Source organism: Schistocerca americana, chromosome X (genome assembly GCF_021461395.2).
Source record: "Schistocerca americana isolate TAMUIC-IGC-003095 chromosome X, iqSchAmer2.1, whole genome shotgun sequence".
Classification (NCBI taxonomy): Eukaryota; Metazoa; Arthropoda; class Insecta; order Orthoptera; family Acrididae; genus Schistocerca; species Schistocerca americana.
Window position 1 is genome coordinate 876168123 of NC_060130.1, and position 21220 is coordinate 876189342.

Below are 21220 nucleotides of genomic sequence, written 5' to 3' on the forward strand. Positions count from 1 at the left end.
TCCAAAGGTCTCTTTAATTTTCCTGTAGGCAGTATCTATCTTACCCCTAGTGAGATAAGCCTCTACATCCTTACATTTGTCCTCTAGCCATCAATGCTTAGCCATTTTGCACTTCCTGTCGATCTAATTTTTGAGACGTTTGTATTCCTTTTTGCCTGCTTCATTTACTGCATTTTTATATTTTCTCCTTTCGTCAATTAAGTTCAATATTTCTACTGTTACCTAAGGAGTTCTACTAGCCCTCGTCTTTTTACCTACTTGATCCTCTGCTGCCTTCACTACTTCATCCCTCAGAGCTACCCATTCTTCTTCTACTGTACTTCTTTCCCCCATTTCTGTCAATTGTTCCCTTATGCTCTCCCTGAAACTCTGTACAACCTCTGGTTCTTTCAGTTTATCCAGGTCCCATATCCTTAAATTCCTGTCTTTTTGCAGTTTCTTCAGTTTTAATCTACAGTTCATAACCAATAGATTGTGGTCAGAGTCCACATCTGCCCCTGGAAATGTCTTACAATTTAAAACCTGGTTCCTAAATCTCTGTCTTACCATTATACAATCTATCTGATACCTTCTAGTATCTCCAGGGTTCTTCCATGTATACAACCTTCTTTCGTGATTCTTGAACCAAGTGTTAGCTATGATTAAGTTATGCTCTGTGCAAAATTCTACCAGACGGCCTCCTCTTTCATTTCTCTCCCCCAATCCATATTCACCCACTATGTTTCTTTCTCTCCCTTTTCCTACTCTCGAATTCCAGTCACCCATGACTATTAAATTTTTGTCTCCCTTCACTACCTGAATAATTTCTTTTATCTCATCATACATTTCATCAGTTTCTTCATCATCTGCAGAGCTAGTTGGCAAATAAACTTGTACTGCTGTAGTAGGCATGGGCTTCGTGTCTATCTTGGCCACAATAATGCGTTCACTATGCTGTTGGTAGTAGCTTACCCGCACTCCTATTTTTTTTATTCGTTATGAAACCTGCTCCTGCATTACCCCTATTTGATTTTGTATTTATAACCCTGTATTCACCTGACCAAAAGTCTTGTTCCTCCTGCCACCAAACTTCACTAATTCCCACTATATCTAACTTCAACCTATCCATTTCCCTTTTTAAATTTTCTAACCTACCTGCCAGATTAAGGGATCTGACATTCCACGCTCCGATCCGTAGAACGCCAGTTTTCTTTCTCCTGATAATGACGTCCTCTTGAGTAGTCCCCGTCCGGAGATCCGAATGGGGGACTATTTTACCTCCGGAATATTTTACCCAAGAGGACGCCTTCATCATTTAACCATACAGTAAAGCTGCATGCCCTCAGGAAAAATTATGGCTGTAGTTTCCCCTTGCTTTCAGCCGTTCGCAGTACCAGCACAGCAAGTCCATTTTGGTTAGTGTTCCAGGGCCAGATCAGTCAATCATCCAGACTGTTGCCCCTGCAACTACTGAAAAGGCTGCTGCCCCTCTTCAGGAGCCACACGTTTGTCTGGCCTCTCAACAGATACCCCTCCGTTGTGGTTGTACCTACGGTACGGCCATCTGTATCGCTGTGGCACGCAAGCCTCCCCACCAACGGCAAGGTCCATGGTTCATGGGAGCATACATATTTACAAGAAAAGAAGAACATCTGATTTGCTAATATTCCCTTGCGAAATCTTATGAAATGGTTATCAATGATGTGGAAAAAGTAAAACACATTCAAACACATTTTTGGTTGCAAATTAGTATGAAACTTATCACAAACATTAAAACATAAATGTACTAAAGTGTTTTTATTGGGCACCAATAAAACTCTTACATTACTCTTAATTGTACTTTATAAGTTGCTAAAATCTTCATGGTTACTAGCAAGTTACTGAAAAAGTGGATTCATGAGTAATGGACATCTTTTTCGGTCAATGTAAGTGTTTTTAATCTTAATGTACTCTTTCTTGCCCGCATCTCGTGGTCGTGCGGTAGCGTTCTCGCTTCCCACGCCCGGGTTCCCGGGTTCGATTCCCGGCGGGGTCAGGGATTTTCTCTGCCTCGTGATGGCTGGGTGTTGTGTGCTGTCCTTAGGTTAGTTAGGTTTAAGTAGTTCTAAGTTCTAGGGGACTGATGACCATAGATGTTAAGTCCCATAGTGCTCAGAGCCATTTGTACCATTTGTACTCTTTCTAGTAGTGATGATTCCTCAGAGTTGTTAGTCTGAAGGAGGTATATGCTATACAATCACAAATAATTCATATTAGATGCTTTAGGTTTGAGAAAAATTTAGCTTGGCTTGATGGTTGACCCAAAATATTACACAGTATGTTTTTGCGGAATGAATGTAAGCAAACTATGCAAGCTTCTTTATTTTAATACATCATGTCTGTCTGATGACATTCACTCCACAGATACGCTTTTGTTTTGGTGTTTGAGCAGTTCTGTTCTGTGCTGCTCCTAAGTGAATTTATCATCAAGTCATTATCCCAAGAATTTATATTGTTAACCTCTTCTGTCTTTATGCCATCAGTTTTTATACATATGTTTTGTGGAAACCTTTCTCAGGTTATGACCTGCGTATGTGAGATTTTTCAAAGTGGAATGACAGTTCAATTACTAGAAATCTTTTATCAGTCTCCATAAAAGTTTCATCAACAGTTCTTCCTAAAGTCATACTTAATTTGCTGTTTATCTCAATGTTCAGATTATGTGCTATCTAAAATAGCTTAGTGTCTTATATTGTCACAGGTGGAGAAAGGATCATCAATATATACAAGGAAATGTGAGGCCTGAAGATGGAACCTTGTGAGACACCCTATACACACATCAATAAAGGTTTTCCATCACCTCGGTTCCAAGAGTTCTGGAACCTGTACAGGATATTGGAATAGAGATCAACATAAACATCATTTCCGCCCTTTTTATTGCTCATGAAAAACACACATTGCATGTTGTACCACCACACACGAGACCTTCAGAGGTGGTGGTCCAGATTGCTGTACACACCGGTACCTCTAATACCCAGTAGCACATCCTCTTGGACTGATGCATGCCTGTATTTGTCGTGGCATACTATTCACAAATTCATCAAGGCACTGTTGGTCCAGATTGTCCCACTCCTCAACAGCAATGTGGTGTAGATCCTTCAGAGTGGTTGGTGGATCATGTTGTCCATAAACAGCCCGTTTCAATCTATCCCAGACATGTTTGATAGGGTTCATGTCTGGAGAAGGTGCTGGCCACTCAAGTCGAGCGATGTCATTATCCTGAAGGATGTCATTCACAAGATGTTCAAGATGGAGGCACGAATTGTCATCCATGAAGACAAATGTCTTGCCAATATGCTGCTGATATGGTTGTACTGACGGTTGGAGGATGGCATTCATGTATCATACAGCCATTACGGCGCCTTCCGTGGGCCACCAGTGTGTACGTCGGCCCCCCATAATGCCACCCCAAAACATCAGGGAACCTCCACCTTGCTGCACTCACTGGACATTGTGTCTAAGGCTTTCAGACTGATCGGGTTGCCTGCAAACACGTTTCCGATGGTTGTCTGGTTGAAGGTATATGCAACACTCATTGGAATGTGATGCCAATCCTGAGTGGTCCATTTGGCATGTTGTTGGGCCCATCTGTACCACACTGCATGGTGTCGTGGTTGCAAAGATGGACCTCGCCATGGACGTCAGGAGTGAAGTTGCGCATCATGCAGCCTATTGCACACCAGGGTTCCTCCGAGCCATAATCTGTAAGTAGTTGTCATTCATTGCAGTAGTAGCCCTTGGGCGGCCTCAGCGAGGTATGTCATCAGCAGTTCCTGTCCCTCTGTATCTCCTGCATGTCCAAACCACATTGCTTTGGTTCACTCCGAGATGCCTGAACACTTCTGTTCTGGACTCTCATTTGGGAGGACAACTATTCAAATATGAGTCTGACCATCCTGATTTCCCTGAATCGCTCTTGGCAAACACTGGGATGGTTCCTTTGAAAGGGCGAAGTCAATTTCCTTCTCAATCCTCAAAAACACTCCTAGATTGTGTTCCATCCCCAGTGCCTCATTCTCAATGTGACATTAAACCCTAATCTGCCTTCGAAATCTGCTGGGCACACAGTGTCAATGAAGTGTCAGAATACCTCTTGGAGGAATGGTAACCTATTCTTCCGCAAGATTCGAAACCAATTAAAGTGGTGATGTTGCAGGCTGGATTCTGGAGCATAGTTGACAACTAATTCATCCTAAAGGTGTTCCACTGGGTTCGGGTCGGGACTCTGGATAGGCTAGTTCATTTCAGGAATGTTATTATCCACAGACCATTGCTTCACAGATGCTGCTTTATGACAGGGAATATTGTCACACAGATACAGTCAGTCATCACTTTGGAACTGTTCCTCTATTGCACACAGTTCACAATGCTGTAAAATGTGTTCATGTCCTGCTAAATTTAGTGTTTATTGTTAATGCAATAAGAGGACTGCACCATAACAATGAGAGACACCCCCATACTGTAACACCGCCTCCTCCATACTTCACTGTTGGCACTAAACATGATGGCAGCTAACATTCTCCAGGCATTCATCATAGCCAAACTGGGTTGTTGCAGGCTGTACTGTGATTAATTGCTCCAAGTCACTCATTTCCAGTACACTGTCCAGTGGCATCGCTCTTTACACCACGTGTAGCTTCGCTTAGCAGTGACTACAGAAATGTGGGGTTTGTAAGGATTTGCGTGACCATTGTACCCAATTATTCTTAACTTTCTATGCACTGTCATTGTGCTAGCTGGACCACTGGTAGCACTTAGGAACTCATGAGTGATTCCTTCCTCTGATTTCTTGCAATTTTCTACAACTCTCGGCAATACTTGACAGTCCCTGTCTGTCCGTACGTGAGTTCTGCCTGGTCTTCGTGTGGCTGTTGTTATTCCTTTACATCCCCTCTACACAGTCATCTCACCAATGGTCTACTAGGCAGCCTTAGAAGGGTTGAAATGTCCCTGACTGATTTGTTGCTCAGGTGGCATTCAATGACTAGACCACATCCAAAGTCACTGAACTCTCCTGACTGATCCATTCTGCTGTTATTGCTTCTCTGCTGAAAACACAATATTCTCTGCCTCATTTTATACTGGTAGATTTGCCTCGTGACATCTAGTGGTCAATTCCACATTACATAGGAGTGTCTGGTTACTTTTCATCAGATAGTATATCTAGTTCCCAGTCAGATAAGGGCTGATAGCTTAATGTCTACATTGTTTCAGATTGCCCCCTTTGATTTCTGTTAAACATGTAACTTGAGCCATTTTCAGAAATTCCTGTGATGCCATAAATTCTAATTGTACTAAAAAGGATGACAAATCTGGTGGATGGTTTCTTTAATTAGGGTTTGGCCATTTCTGTTCTTCCCCAAATTAGCTAGTGTTCCATCTCTAATGACCGGATCACAGGTGAGACAAAGTCTTACCTTTTTTTCCTTTTTATAACAGTAAAAACCAGAATCTTGAATACAAAATGGTGATAGTGGTGGTAATGGTGATACTTTCACTCACAAATTTCCCATTTGTGCTCTGTTTTTTATGTGGTTCACTGAAATTTCAGCTTTTATAGTTGATAATATTTATTTTTTATGCTGGGGTCCAGTCGTTCTACCTTTGTGAATTGTAGTTTTTGAATTTATTGAATAATCTGATATTATGGCATTGATTTAATTACTTCATGGCCCCATTAATTATAGGTTCACTTGGTGGCAGCATGCAGCATCCAGCACTGTCCATTCCAAATAATTCCAGCACACTTCCACTTGAAACACAGCATGCTTCTTTGAAGAGGAAAAAGGAAGCACCACCACCACCTACATTGTATTCCCCAATACTGGAGAAAACAGAGGTGAGTTAGGAAGAGCATCATAAATTATTTAGAGCACCAAGTAAATAGGAAGCATTGCCAATAGTGCAGCATGGAGGGACAGATATTTGGTTATGGAATATATAAATTCTAGTTGTTGTCATGTGGTTATTTGTACAGCATCTTGTATATAATAGAAAATCATTATGAAGCAGCATGTTGATTCTTTTCAGGCAGACTTGAAAACAATTTTACCCAAATTTTAATATTTTTCAGTAGCTGTTGTTTTTGTTTTACTTGCTTGTTCTGTAAATTTGACCTAAGGTAGCCATATATGCAACCAGTAGTTAGTAGATGACTTAGCTTTGGAATGAGATTTATTTTTAATTTGAATTTGTTTACACAGCAGTTTTATAAATTTCACAGTCAAAATTATTTTGACTCTTCGAAGAGGTCACATCACATGTACACAAAGTAGGGTGTTTCTCACAATATATTAGTGTGCAGCTGCTTTATGGTGTCCTTGAGCTCTGATATGTTTCATCAAAATTAGTTAACTCAGTGGCAGTGGATGAGCAGTTTACAGCATAAGTGTTCTTACATTACATTGAAAGGTGAAAAAGGCAGCACTCCTGTCCAACCTTGTGTGATATAAAGTGAAGAAATGTATGGAGCAGAGGTAGGAGGAATACAGATGTGTGGACTCAATTGGGTCCCACTTTTAAGGTGACTGCCTTTAACTGAACGTATTTGGTATGCATATAAATTTGCAGAAACAATCCCTGTTCCTACAGAGTGGAAGAACGTATCTGTAGTAAACTTCTTGTTGACTGCCACTACAGTGATTAACTTTGGTGAAACTTATCTCAGCATAAGGACACAGCAAAAAAAGATTTCTGCACTAAATACTCATCAGTAATTAGTTACTTGGTAATGTGAAGTGTCTCATTTCTTTTGTGTCAAGTTAGTGTTATGCACTGACATTGCACTGCCTTGTAATCAGACAACAAGGCAACACTAAGTCAATTAATTCTCTCCAATCTACATCCTTTTCTATGCAGAAGTAGACTTATACGGGATGTGGATGTAGTGCATGTGTCATATTTTACACTTTAAAAGTTGCATGCCTCTATCAATGTAGCTTTATTGGTTTCATTTTCTTCTTTCATGTCTTTTATTTTTTCAGCGCCAGTGTAGTCCTGTGCCCCAAACCTTGTCACTGCCTATTCCTTGTAGTCATTATCAAAGTAACATTAATGGTAATGGCAACAGTAGTTTTGTGTTTCGCCCACTTTCTCTCCCGGCACCTTCTTATATGGAGGCCAAAAAAAGCAGCGATAGTGCTCTCACCCTGGATTCACAGCAGCTTGGACAGGTCAGTTTCTTTTTGTATTATGTATGCATAAGTACATGGCAGTATGTGTTTATATTTTTATTTATGGTCTGCTTAATTCTGCATGTACTCAATTCTGCATGATCTTGGGTTGCATTAAAGCAGCTTCAGTCACATAATAAATGCACGAGTTTTGTGATCAGGGCTGAAGCCTCTTCTTTGACTTTATAATTGGGGAACAGTGATTAGAAGGGTTTCATGTCTCAAATGTTTGAATACCACAAGGGTAAAATGCAATATTTAAAAAAGGTAAATACCTTACCACACATTTTTGTAAGACAGGCAAGAGAAGAAATGATACTATATTCATGATCATTCCACAATGAAAACAATGGTTTCACCAGAGATCTACATATAATCCTGAAGAAAAGAAATAGATGTAAATTTCATAATTAGTGGGACACTTATCTTAACAGTTATCATGTCTGTCACTTTTGGAGATGCACTAGCTTACAAGATACATTATTTTTGTGTGTATGTATTTGGGAAAAACCATTCTTTTCAGTGGCTCATATAATGAATTAACATTATTTCAAACATGAGTCTATATATATTTTCAACAAAAATGTATTCTAACTTAGAAAAGCCAACTTCATATCTTCCTTATTACTTTGTTCTATTGCATGCACATCGTTAGTTGAGACCAAATGGCAAAATGAGGTTTAGCACAAAAGCAGTCAGCCAAGCAGGGACAAGTAACTCAGTGGTCAGTGAAATCCCTGGCTGTGTCTGTCTGCTGCAACTATTGCACAATATTTACCCAACTCTTAGCATTAGCTCATTCATGACTGATTAATCAATTTTTTGTCTTAGAACGGGTGCTGACATATTGTTAGAATGCCATTTAAATTTTATCAAGAAATGTGCTGTTGCTCAGTCCTATTTTATCATTTCTTTATAAGATCACTTTCTTGTCTGTCTGTCTGTCTGTCTGACTGGTAAAAATTTTGCAGTCGATTTTAAAGTAACTTCCCAATGAGCTAGAGACTTGAAATTTTGAACATAGCTCAGAACTGGATGACAGTGCAGTACTACCTTTCTTTCTTGTCAGTCTGTTTGGAAGGGATAGGGATAGTGGTAGGGGTGGTGGTGGTGGGGGGTGGGGGAGAATTGTGTGATGAAGGTTGGTAATGTCTCATGTCTCAGCTACCGTGCGACACCTTGGCTATCATACAGGACCAGCTTGTTGTGGTGGGAGTATCAAAATGCATTCGAGGCGGTATGTGACATATGCGAACCCACAGGTGGAAAGCTAGTGTGTGTGTGTGTGTGTGTGTGTGTGTGTGTGTGTAAATAAAATATATAATGTCATGAAAATGTCTAGAATTCATTGCAAAATTTCACAAGCACAAGAATATAAAGGCAGAAAATAATTATTTAAATAAAAATAAATTTCTAATATAACATGTTTTTAAATAGCCCCATACAGATTCCTAACCCTATACAAATAGTCCTGAAAATCTGTGCTTGTGAGTTTTTAATAGCTATAACAATACTTTTAAGACTTATAATAAAAGTGTGGTCTGCATACAGTTGATAACAGTTAGGTAGTGACCTATTCATGCATCAGTTGTGTATTGCAAGTGCCACATGTTTTTCGTTATAAATTTTACAGGTATGGTCGTAGCTATTAAAAATTCACAAGCACAAATTTTCAGAACAGTCTGTGTTTAAGAATCTCTATAGGGCTGTGAGAAGTTATTTCATTTTTAATACACCTTATTTTCCTGTTTAATGACTTTCCACATCTTATTTTTTCCCCACTGGTGTACCAATGCCTTAACTTAGATTTGGTTGGGCAAGTTTTTAAAGCTTTATACTGTCCTCCTTGCTGCAACTCATGTTCTTCTCTTCTCCTTTGTGTGCCTTTGCCCCACATTGGTACAGGGTCTACCTGGTTATGAATGAATTTGGCAGGGTTTATTCAAGGAGTGTCCGGATGCCTTTCCTGTTGTCATCCCACTACCACTGGAATGGAATGTTGCACCAACTGTCTATGTGTAATGTTATTGAAGTAAAAGGAGCAAACATTTTCTAAATGTTTGCAAATCATGTAACTGAGGCAGGAATTGTTCACCTAGGGGGCTGTGGGAAACTACCTAAAAACTATATCCAGACAGGCTGGCACACCGACCCTCATCATTAAAATGCCGGACAGATTCAATTCAGGGCTGGCACACCTCCCTGTCCCAGAAGCAGTGCTTTTAACATGCATGGCTACCTGGGTGGTTACTGGGTGACTTATGTTACACATTCACGACACCCTTTCTCCCAACCTTCTTCCTCCTGCTTTTTAGCTTCTACATGCCCCGTGCTAAGCTAGCTTTTCAGAACTAGGGTCCTAACATATGCAAAATCTGTCCCCATTATTACATCAGAAGTCCCCACATAATCGCTCCATTTTATGTAAATAAGCAACATGAAACATGTTGCCAAGGTTGCTCTGACTGCACTGCAGAAGTTTCGCTGGGAAGCCCTTGCACATCCTCCATATGGTCCTGATCTCCCCCCATGAGATTTCCATACTCTTGAAGCCCCGAAGAAAGGTCTACACGGCCATAAATGCACTTTCGATGCAGTGGTGCACACAGGGGTACAATTGTGGTTTTGGTAGGCAACCACAAACATTTTTTCATGAAAGCATTGAGCATCTTCTCTCACAGTGGGATACATGAATTAACAGTTTTGACAATTACTTTTGAAATAAGAACAGTTTATATACTTTCTTCCCATCCATCCCCTTACATGTAGGACTAGAATTTTCATCATTTCTCAGCAAGGTCTTTCGGTAACATATGACGGATGAAGCTGTTGTATGCTTTGCTCATCGATTTTTTTATAGACATGTGAGTTTTTACTAACTTTTGCCTGTTGACATTTCCATGTTCACCGAGCAGGGTAGCGCGGTGGTTAGCACACTGAACTCACGTTCAGGAGGATGACTGTTGAAATCCCTGTCTGACCATCATGATTTAATTTCTCCATTATTTCCCTAAATTGCTTAAGGTAAATGCTGGGATGATTCCTTTGAAACGGTGTGTCGATTTCCTTCCCCATCCTTTGTTAATCTGAACTTGTTCTCTGTCTCTAATGACCTCATTGTCAAGATGTTAACTACTAATTTTCTTTCTTTCATTCATTTCCATGTTCTTTTTTTGAATTTAGAGTGCAATGATCTTTGATTCCTCAGCATTTTCTGAATTTTATAATGAAACTGCAGAGGTTCATTTCTGTCCTTAATCCACTTAGTCAGCTCCTGCTTCTCCAGAGTGCGATTTTCAGTCAGCTTAAACTTTGCCCATAGTTCCTCCATGTCCATCATATTGAAACTAAGTGATGTCCATTCATTGTGTAAGCATGATGCTAACAACTGCTTATCTGCTCTTTCTGGCATAAGTACTCTCCTAGTCTTCTTGATGGATTTATTAACTTCGGTAACCATCGTCATTCTGATGATGTCATGATTACCAATCCTTGTATATATGCTGACACCGTTGATAAGTTCAGGCCTGTTTATAGCTATAAAGTCTAAATATTTCCACTGCATGTGGTTTGTCGAAGTAGCTGTGCAAGACAGTTTTTGGAAGATGTGTTCAGAATTGCTTCACAAGACTGTCTGTCCCTACTACCTGCAATGAATCCATAGACATCTCAGCCAATACTTGGCAGGATTAAATCTGCTCCAACTAATACTGGATAATTGGGGTACTTCCGCACTGCTGAGGATAAACTCTCTGTGAATGATTCTCCAACTATTATGGTGGAATCGGGTGGTCGGTAAAAACACCTAATGTTCAAATGGCTCTGAGCACTATGGGACTCAACTGCTGAGGTCATTAGTCCCCAAAACACCTAATGCTTAACTTAAGTTGACATAGGCTGGATACTTGTGTTCAGATAACTTCCACTCAGGCTCAGTTTTGACCTTGATAGACAATATCTCTGTCGACTGCAGTGAACTCTTTCAATATACAATCCATGCCTCATTAAATATTTTAGAGCTATCTACCCTGGGTTTCATTCAGCTCTTTTTTTCCGAGAATAATTTGTGTGCAACATCGTTTCCGGAGGTCTGTAGCTTCAGGAATTTTACTACAAATGTTTCAGCAATTTACAGTTAAAATTTTGACAATTGAAGTGTTTTTACTTCGTACACAATCTGATTTTACTCTTTGCATATTGACTGGCGAATGCTCATGAGAGGACCTTATATTATTGACCATGTGCTTTCCACTAGCACCTAAGTAGCAACTTCCTGTGTGTAGTGCACACCTGATCTATCAAGGGGAGTCCTACAATTATCCACCCTACAACACAGGTCTCAAAATCTGCAGCCAAGATCGTCACAGAATCAATGGAGCCTCTGGTTGAGATTCTCCACTTAGCTCCTTATCAAAGGATCCCAGGATCCCAACCAAATGTGGGTATGACACTGCAGATTGTGAGCTCTGCTTGCTCTCTGAGAGCGAGATCAGCAGCCTTCACCACTGCCACCAGCCAGCCGCACAAGCTGAGGATAGCCTCAGAACCCAAGTGACAGGCATCATTGGTGCCACAACTTGCAGATGACTGCATCCTGCATCCTCGAGAGCTGCAGGCAGGACTTCCTCCACATCTCAGATGAGGCCACTCAGGAGACATAACAAAGGCACATTAGATTTCTTTGCAGCCCTGGAAGTTATTCCCCTAAGGGGCTCTGTAGTGCACCTAACATTGGAGCAGTGACATGAATGTGTTAGAACCTGCCACTCGGTGGGTATGTTGTAAAATGCCTTGGTAGCAGATTCCCATGGCAAAACAAGCAACACGTGAGGCGTCCCATGTGATGCGCCAGATTCTCTGCGGCCATCTCAAGGCAGCAACGTGCATTGTGTTTTCAACTGTTCGCAAACTGGGGCCAGCTCTTACCTTGTCTGCATACAGTATGTGTACACCCTATCCTTCCTACTACTACTAATGTAAGAATTAAACTATAGAAACACACAGAAAAAGCTAAATAATGTAACTTACTAGTTTTCTGGTGTGTCGCAAATGAAGACTAGGACCTGACTGAGCTGCCTCCAATGGTTTCTCCTTCCAAGAAAGCCTTCCATCAATCCTCAGCCCTAAGAATTTAGAATGGCCAACTTCACTGTCTATTTGACCACCTTAGGACAATAAAATTTCACTTTTGCCACAGTTCCATTTTAGAAACTGTATTCATTGTGTTTTGTTGCAGCTGAGCATTAATCTGCAACATTCATTTATATTACATTCCACATCTTGCACAGTAACACTTTTGCCATCTGCAAAGGAAAAACATAATGAGTCATCTGTCATGTTCATTGTCATATCAGTCTGACAAAAAAATGAAATACCTAGAAGAGGAAGAGGAAATGAAATGAAACTTCATGGTTCGAGAGGCTATATGATCTTATTTCAGTCAAATATACAAAGAACTTGCCAGTATTTCCCACTTGTCTATAAGACTTTGCTAGCTTCTCTGATCTATAACCTATATAGGGTTGTCAGAAACAGCCTGGATCTCTTGTAAGGGTGTTGCAGGGTTGGTCGTGCTGAGAAATAATTACTAAGAAAAAAATTTTATATGTTGCATCGTTTCTGAGTTAATTAGGATTGTAGTTAGCCAATCAGACCATTTTGCGTGCAAATTCAAGAGCCCACCAGAGACTGTCTCTCCAAACATGTTCTTCATTTGGTTTCCTCAAAGCAAACAAGATAGCAATAAAAAAAATTGGACATGGGACTGTTGTAGGTACTGAACCTGAGCCAAAGGCTGAGCAGCCTTGTACATGATCATTTACGCTATGAGAACAACTGATAATAATTGTATTTGGTAGGATACTTGAATTTACGTGTGCAACAGCCTGAGTGGTTAACTTCAATGCTAATTAACCCAGAAATGGTGCAACACTCCGAATTTTTTTTCTTAACGATTGTTTCTCAACACAACGTACCCTGCAACACACTGTCTGTAGTGCATGCCTGACCTATTGAGAGGAGTCCTATAATTTTCCACCTTACAATGCAGCCCCTGGGGAAACTGCTGCACCTCAGTTGTGTCAGGCTTACCTAGGCACACAGGGCTCTGTCTAGTAGCTGCTCGTGGGACCGAAATGGATCCCTCAAAATTTTCTCCTCCTCCTCCCAGCCACCGAGCAAGGTGGCACAGTGGTTAGCACACTGGACTCGCATTCAGGAGGACGACGGTTCAATCCCGTCTCTGGCCATCCTGATTTAGGTTTTCCATGATTTCCCTAAATCGTTTCAGGCAAATGCCGGGATGGTTCCTTTGAAAGGGCACAGCCGATTTCCTTCCCAATCCTTCCCTAACCCGAGCTTGCGCTCCGTCTCTAATGACCTCGTTGTCGACGGGACGTTAAACACTAACCACCACCCCCCTCCCAGCCAGCTCCTGGTAGGTACCAACACTCAGTCTAACAATAGGGCATGTGTAGACAGTCCTCTTGGCTCAGGAATTATTCAAACTCCTTCAATTTATTGTAGCAGAGTGCATGCTGCTGGCCAGAATGTGTTTTTTATTGTTAAAATGATAGAGGGCAGCTTCGAGAGAGTTTCATATCTGTAGATTCAGAAAGGTTTGGAGGGCAATGCTGACACTTTCAAATCAGTCAAGCAATTGCGAAATGGAACACTGTTGGTTGAAATGTGTAGTTCCCTAAAAGCAACGAATCTCCGAGAAGCTAAATGCTTTGGGAAATATGCCATAGAAATGAAGATCCACAACATCTTGAACTGCAGCAAAGGTGTTGTGTTATATAGAGATCTGCTTGATATTTCCAAAGAGGAATTGAAAGATGAGTGGGCTGAACGAGGTATCGTCAATGTGCAGAATGTCATGAAATGAGTGGATGGGAATCCGGTAAAATCTTGACCCCTTCTTGGTTATCTTCAATAGCACAAAACTCCCAGAGCATATCAAGGCAGGTTTCATTTGCCTAAGTGTGCAACCATAGTCCCCATCCCATTGCACAGTTTTAAATACCAGCTCTTTGGGCACATAACTGTGGGATGTAACGGAGAGGCCACTTAACGAAAAATGTGGTGAGGCCACCCACAAAGGTGCCCTTTGTTCATGTCCTTGACAGGATTTAAATTGCACCAGGGTCACCCTTTCTTGAAGAAAGGAAGATGCAGGAAATTGAAACAGTGAAACACATCACGTATGGTGAGGCCAAGATCTGCAAGGCCAAGAAGCGTCCCACATGCACTACATCTTTTGCTTCAGCCTTGAAAAAGCCTGTTCTGACAGCAATGCTTTTACATAAATGGAGGTTGCTAGTGTCAGCACTGCTACCTGCGTTTGCAGGTGCACGTGTCAAACTGCAGTTGTTTCAGAACCCATAGTACCCCCCCACACCCTCACTCCCCAAGAACATGAGATAACGCCACAGTTGCAGAGCTCCCAGCAACTCCAAAGGCAGAATCTGGTAAGATGTCATTTGACCTGATGACAGTTCTGCTACTTCTGCTTCAGAGCCAATAGAACGTGAAGTCAGTCTGGGGCAGCCATCTTGCCCCATGGCTGAATCTCCACCTCAAGTATGACCTGACTGGGGAAAAAGCCTATGGAGGGGTTGCTGTGTTTGTCAATAATGCACACCACTTCTCTGCTCTTTCCTTGTTTACTTACCTAAAAACAGCAGACATTGAAGTTCATCACTGTCTGCTCCATGTATTTACCCTCACAAGATGTGATAGACTCTGAGGCTCTTATAGGCTTTGTAGAACAACTCCTCCACCCACTTCTCCTGCTGGATAACTTCAATGCCCATAAGGTATTGTGGGGCTCAAACTATACCTAGGCCTAGGTGTTGAGATTTGGGGAGCTTCATGATGTCTCATGAGCTGTGTATTCCACTCATTTCTCAGCTGCTTCTGGGTCATCCTCAGCCATCAAGCTCTCTTTCTGCTCTCCAGCCATCACAGACTCTGCTCAGTGTGAAGCAATTGGCGCCATTCATTCCAGTGACCACTTACTGCTGTGGATCCACCTGCTGCATGGAGTATTATTGGAGCGGAAGCCACCAAAATGGATGGTCAGCAGGACTAACTGAACAATGTTCAGCCAACTGGCTGTGTTTGAAGTCATAGGCTGTGTCCAGGAAAGGGTGGACCACATCACATGAGTGATTCACCATGGTGCTTCCTTATCCACCCCAAAGTCCTCAGGTCACCTTAGGAGACACACCGTATCTTGGTGGACCACTGGGTGCTGCTCTGCACTCCAGGTTAGGCATGCAGCTCTATGAAGGTTTAAATGCCACCCAACATCAGACGACCTCACACTCTTTCAAGTGCAACAGCTGAGGCTCAGTTTAGTTAATTCAACTTGTTCTACGAAAGTATGGGAAACCATCAGGAGGATTCCTGGTAAATACAATCGCTTACCAACAGCAGCAGTGCTGAAACAGAAGTGTGTCCAAACAGTGCCCGGAGACATCGCTCAGATGATGGCAGAGCATTTTGCGGTGACTGCTGCCAATGTCAGCGAAGATTTTACATTCCTCTACCCCCATGTGACCACAGAGAGGGAGTTGGACTTAAGATCCAACAGTTCTGAGTTTTACAACTGCCCCTTATCCTTGTGATCAAGCAGCATCAAAGGAAATTCTTACATGTTTCAATTTGATGTGGCAGTCAGGCCACCTTCCTGATTCATGGAGAGGGGCCATTCTGATAGTTCTCATGAAACTAGAAAAGGATCAAACATGTTCCAATAGCTGCTGGAGCGTCACCTTAACAAGCTGTATAGGAAAGGCCCTGGAATGAATGGTTAACTGTCGCCTTGTCTGGATGTTAGAGACCAGGCAACTCGTTAGCCACTCTCAGTGTGTATTTGGGAGATTTCTATCCTCTGTCAACAACTTGATTCTGCTAAAGGTGGCTATTCAGGAGGCTTTACTATGTAACCATCACTATATCAGTGTATTCTTTGACATCAGTAAGGTCTATACACTACTGGAGACACAGTATTCTAGGGTAGCTCCACCAATGGGGCTTTTGTGGCCACCTCCCCATCTTTATATGGTCCTTCCTATCTAAGTGCTGTCTGCTCATTTTGAGCAGGAGAATGGTGTTCTTCAGGGCTTTGTTTTCAGTGTTACCCTCTTTGCCATTGCCATAAATAGTATAATTTCTACAGTAAGGAATCCTTTACTGTGCTCCTTTTTTTGTGAACGATTTTGCAGTTTTCTGTTCCTACTCTAGTGTTGGAACAGTGACTTGTCAGTTGAAACTTACAATGCAGAGCTTTACAATGCAGAGCTTAGAGGAGTGGGTTGCAAAGACAAGTTTTCAGTTTTCTTCAAATAAATGTGTGTCTTCATTTTAATCTACCTGATTTGAGTATGAGGGACACCATTCCAAATTTTAAAGACCCAATGAAATTTCTTGCTCTCATTTTTGACTCCAGACTGTTGTGGTTACTACACGTGAGAGACCTGAAAGCCAGAACACAGATGACACTGAATATGTTAAAGTGCCTTTACCACAGGTATTGGGGAGCAGACAGGGCATGTCTGCTCCACTTTTATAGGGCTTTGATGCAATCGTGGCTAGACAATGGGTGTACAGTATATGAATCAGTGAAGCCGCCTTATCTGAAAATTATTAACACTATCCACCATGATATTTATCTCTGTTTGCCTTCTATTTTTTTCTCACGTTTTTACATTTTTAACCACATTTGTTTCTGTTGATCATCTTATGGGCACTGATAACCATGATGATAAGCCCCTAGTCATCGTCCCCCCCCCCCCTCCACACACACACACACACACACACACACACACACACACACACACACACACACACATACACATACGCACACGCACACACACAGTAAAACGGTAGCTCTGTTGGAAGAGCTCAAATCTATCAGAAGTAGTGAAGAAGTGGCTATATCCCAGGACACTAGCCACACCGCACCTGTATGGACTCCCCGAAATCCACAAGGGAGGTGTGCCTCTGGAGCCAGTACACAACACTATTAACTCACATGATTATGATCTGACTAAATATCTTATGACAATTCTAAAAATCCTTAACTGACAGTGCAGTCACCACATTAGGAACTCTGCCAGTTTCATGGAAGTACTTAAGGACATGTGACTGTCAAAGGATGACCTGCTTGTGAGCTTTGACATTGAATCGCTGTTTCTGAAAGTATCTCTTCAAAATTCTTTGGCACCCTTACTCAACATTTTGATGCACAAGTCAATAAACTTTTTGAGCCTGGAGTAACAATCACCTACTTAAAGTGTGGTGGAGAGTTTTATGAACAGCTGAATGGAATGGACACAGGATCCCCACTGGGTCCTGGGATTGCAAATCGGTACGTGGAATGCATAGAGGAGGGGGTCCTCTAAACCACTCACCAAAAACCCGAGCACTTCTTCTGGTGCGTTAACAATACTCTTTTGGTGTGGGGGCATGGCAGACAGGCACTGAATGTGTTTCTGGACCACCTCAGCACCATCCATCAAAACCTTGCGTTCACCGTAGGAATAGAGAAGAACTGTTGTCTCCCTTTCTTGGATATACACCAGACCATGCAATACAGAGAAAGATGACCTACACAGACCTGTACCTTCATGCTGTGAGCTGCCACAATTTGCCATAGTGACTGGCAGTGCCAACCTCCCTGGTACACAGGGTGTCATCTGCAATAAGGAAAGCCTCCCAACCAAACTACGACACTTGAAGAAGGGTTCTGTAAAAATGGCTATAGTGAAGCACAGATTGGTAGGACATTCAAGACGATAAAAGATGCAGTAAACTGAGAGGTTGAGGAAGAAGACAGGAGATGCCCTTTCCTGCCTTACTTGGGACTGCTCTCAGCCAAAACTGCAAGGCTGCTTGAAAAATCCAACATAAAAATCTCTTCCAGTCACCACCTAAGATGAAACAGTACCTCAGTTCTGTAAAAGACTCGCTAAAACGGATCATACCTGGGATAGACAACATTTCTTGTGAAAATGGCCCCAACACATGTGGCAAACAAAGCATCATATCTCAAAATACTGTGAGGAGCACATCCGGCATTTAAGACTCGGGCACATAGAGAAATCAACAATAGTAGAGTGTAGCGTAAAGAAAAACCACTCATTTGACTTCAAGAACACTGGGATGCTATGCTGAGCATCTGGCTCTTGGGACAGCATTATAAAATTATCCCTAGAAATAAGGATTTGTGCATGTTGCTGGAACAGTGTACTACACCTCTTTAAGTTATGTTTCATTTGGGATATTTTTTTCTGAGTGTTGAATATTTTTGCAAATATGAGGCTTTTTTTAAGTGCTGTTCTTGTGTTAAATAAATGCTAGTGGGTTTTTTAAACAATTTATTGTTATATGAAAGCCTATACCTTAATTTACTTTTCAGTGTAATTTCCAGCCAATACTAAGGCACTTATCATGATGAACACCAAACTTCTGAATTGCGTGTCATAAAAATCTGTCTCCTTATTTTCCAATCACCACTCAACAACCATCTTGATGTCAAGTACAACATGACCAGTAGACTGAACACAACTTTATTCCATGGAAGCATTAACAACCTGAATATAGTATTTGAGTAACACTCAACGTACCCAATGAGCTGTAGCAATACACATAGAGAACTGAGGCCGAGCATAGCTCGGCTGCCCTTAAATAGACTGGGGCCTGTGGCGGGCTCTGACGGTGATGTCTCTACACACACACACACACACACACACACACACACACACACACGAACCTGAGGCACCCTCTGTGGATGACATAGCACTGCCGCATGCACAGCCTTTTGAAACTATGTGCATTCCTCCTCTCTCACGGAGATCAAAAATTCTTGAGATGTCCATACTGTCCTCCTCATCCACTAGGCTCTGGCTAAGGTGATATGCTGCAACAGGAGTGTACAGCCTAAAGTGCTTCAGGTGTAGACTCAGTCTGTGACCACCTTCCTGTGTCAAATCATATGGCAACACCAGTGATGCCAGGGCTGTTTCCATGTCGATCTCAGCTCTAATGGTGCTGTTGTAATGGTATCAGTGGTTGCTCAGGAATGGGTCCCAGAAGCAATACTCTAATGGTGCTGTTGTAATGGTATCAGTGGTTGCTCAGGAATGGGTCCCAGAAGCAATAGAGGAACTGGTGGTTCGGCCTCTGAGGACGGATGCTCTTGTCCATGCTGGCAGAGAGAACTGGCAGCAGCAGGTGATGTGATGCCTGATGTTGGTGGAATCAGAGACAATGATATGACATGAGAGGGTGCCTGGCCACCCGCTTGAAAGTGAAGCTGATCATGGTGCCTCGGGCAGAGGCCATGCACCTTGTGGATGTCACAGCTGGCAATGACAGCTGGAATCCATTTATGGCAATGTCCAAAACAACACACCCAGACAAGCACACCCTATCAGAAGAGGCACTGTGGCTGCCTGGGTTGGTGCCCAGGTGGAGGATACAGGAGGTTTAGCAGTGTCCTCAGCTGGTGCCTGTGGAGTAACTCCGTCGGTCTCTTCTTGCCGAATGGTGTGAAACGGTATGAGGAGAAAAACTGATCTAAGGCGACATTGGACGATGAGCTGGCAACATACTTTTTCATTTTGAGTTTTGAACATCCAAACTAGTCGTTCCACCTCACCATTAGATTGTGGATGGAACAGCTGGGCAAGGATGTGATCAATACCCCAGGAATCACAACATGTCACAAACGCTTGCGATGAATATTGTGGACTATTATTGGACACTAACATCGTCGGCAAGCATTGGAGTGAAAAATTTTTGGACAAGGCTGCTTCAGTAGCAGTTGTGGATATGGAAACACAACAAATCACATATGGAAAATGAGAATAGGCATCAATGACCAACAGCCAGTAAGCGTTGAGAAAGGGGCCACCGAAATCCACATGTATATGGTCCCATACATGTGACAACATCATCCAAGGTGACTGAAACTGTACTCGGGCTCATTCACTACCTATTTTCCACGTGGCTCATCTGCAAAGGGGGGTTGGTAGTGAATGGTTGCATGAAGCTTATTTATTTAAAAAATAAACAAATAAATAAATCTGATCTGGATAAATGATAATCGGCGCAATTCATGTTGTTGTTGTGGTCTTCAGTCCTGAGACTGGTTTGATGCAGCTCTCCATGCTACCCTATCCTGTGCAAGCTTCTTCATCTACCAGTACTTACTGCAACCTACATCCTTCTGAATCTGCTTAGTGTTTTCATCTCTTGGTCTCCCTCTACGATTTTTACCCTCCACGTAGCCCTCCAATGCTAAATTTGTGATCCCTTGATGCCCCAGAACATGTCCTACCAACCGGTCCCTTCTTCTTATCAAGTTGTGCCACAAACTCCTCTTCTCCCCAATTCTATTTAATACCTCCTCCTTAGTTATGTGATCTACCCATCTAATCTTAAGAATTCTTCTGTAGCACCACATTTCGAAAGCTTCTATTCTCTTGCTGTCCAAACTATTTATCGTCCATGTTTCACTTCCATACATGGCTACACTCCATACAAATACTTTCAGAAACAACTACCTGACACTTAAATCTATACTCGATGTTAACAAATTTCTCTTCTTCAGAAACGCTTTCCTTGCCATTGCCAGTCTACATTTTATATCTTCTCTACTTCGACCATCATCAGTTATTTTGCTCCCCAAATAGCAAAACTCCTTTACTACTTTAAGTGTCTCATTTCCTAATCTAATTCCCTCAGCATCACCCGACTTAATTCGACTACATTCCATTATTCTCGTTTTGCTTTTATGGATGTTCATCTTATATCCTCCTTTCAAGACACTGTCCATTCCCTTCAACTGCTCTTCCAAGTCCTTTGCTGTCTCTGATAGAATTACAATGTCATCGGCGAACCTCAAAGTTTTTATTTCTTCTTCATGGATTTTAATACCTACTCCGAATTTTTCTTTTGTTTCCTTTACTGCTTGCTCAATATACAGATTGAATAACATCGGGGAGAGGCTACAACCCTGT

General features: G+C 41.9%; 1 protein-coding gene across 1 annotated transcript in view; it reads left to right on the top strand.

Moving 5' to 3' along the window:
• Positions 1 to 21220, top strand: part of LOC124555083 (filaggrin) — a 359850-nt gene that overhangs the window by 274879 nt on the left and 63751 nt on the right. The window contains exons 11-12 of the mRNA XM_047128876.1: positions 5706 to 5857; positions 7002 to 7190. Of these exons, the coding sequence (XP_046984832.1) occupies positions 5706 to 5857; positions 7002 to 7190 (341 nt within the window). The remainder of the gene's footprint in view (positions 1 to 5705; positions 5858 to 7001; positions 7191 to 21220) is intronic.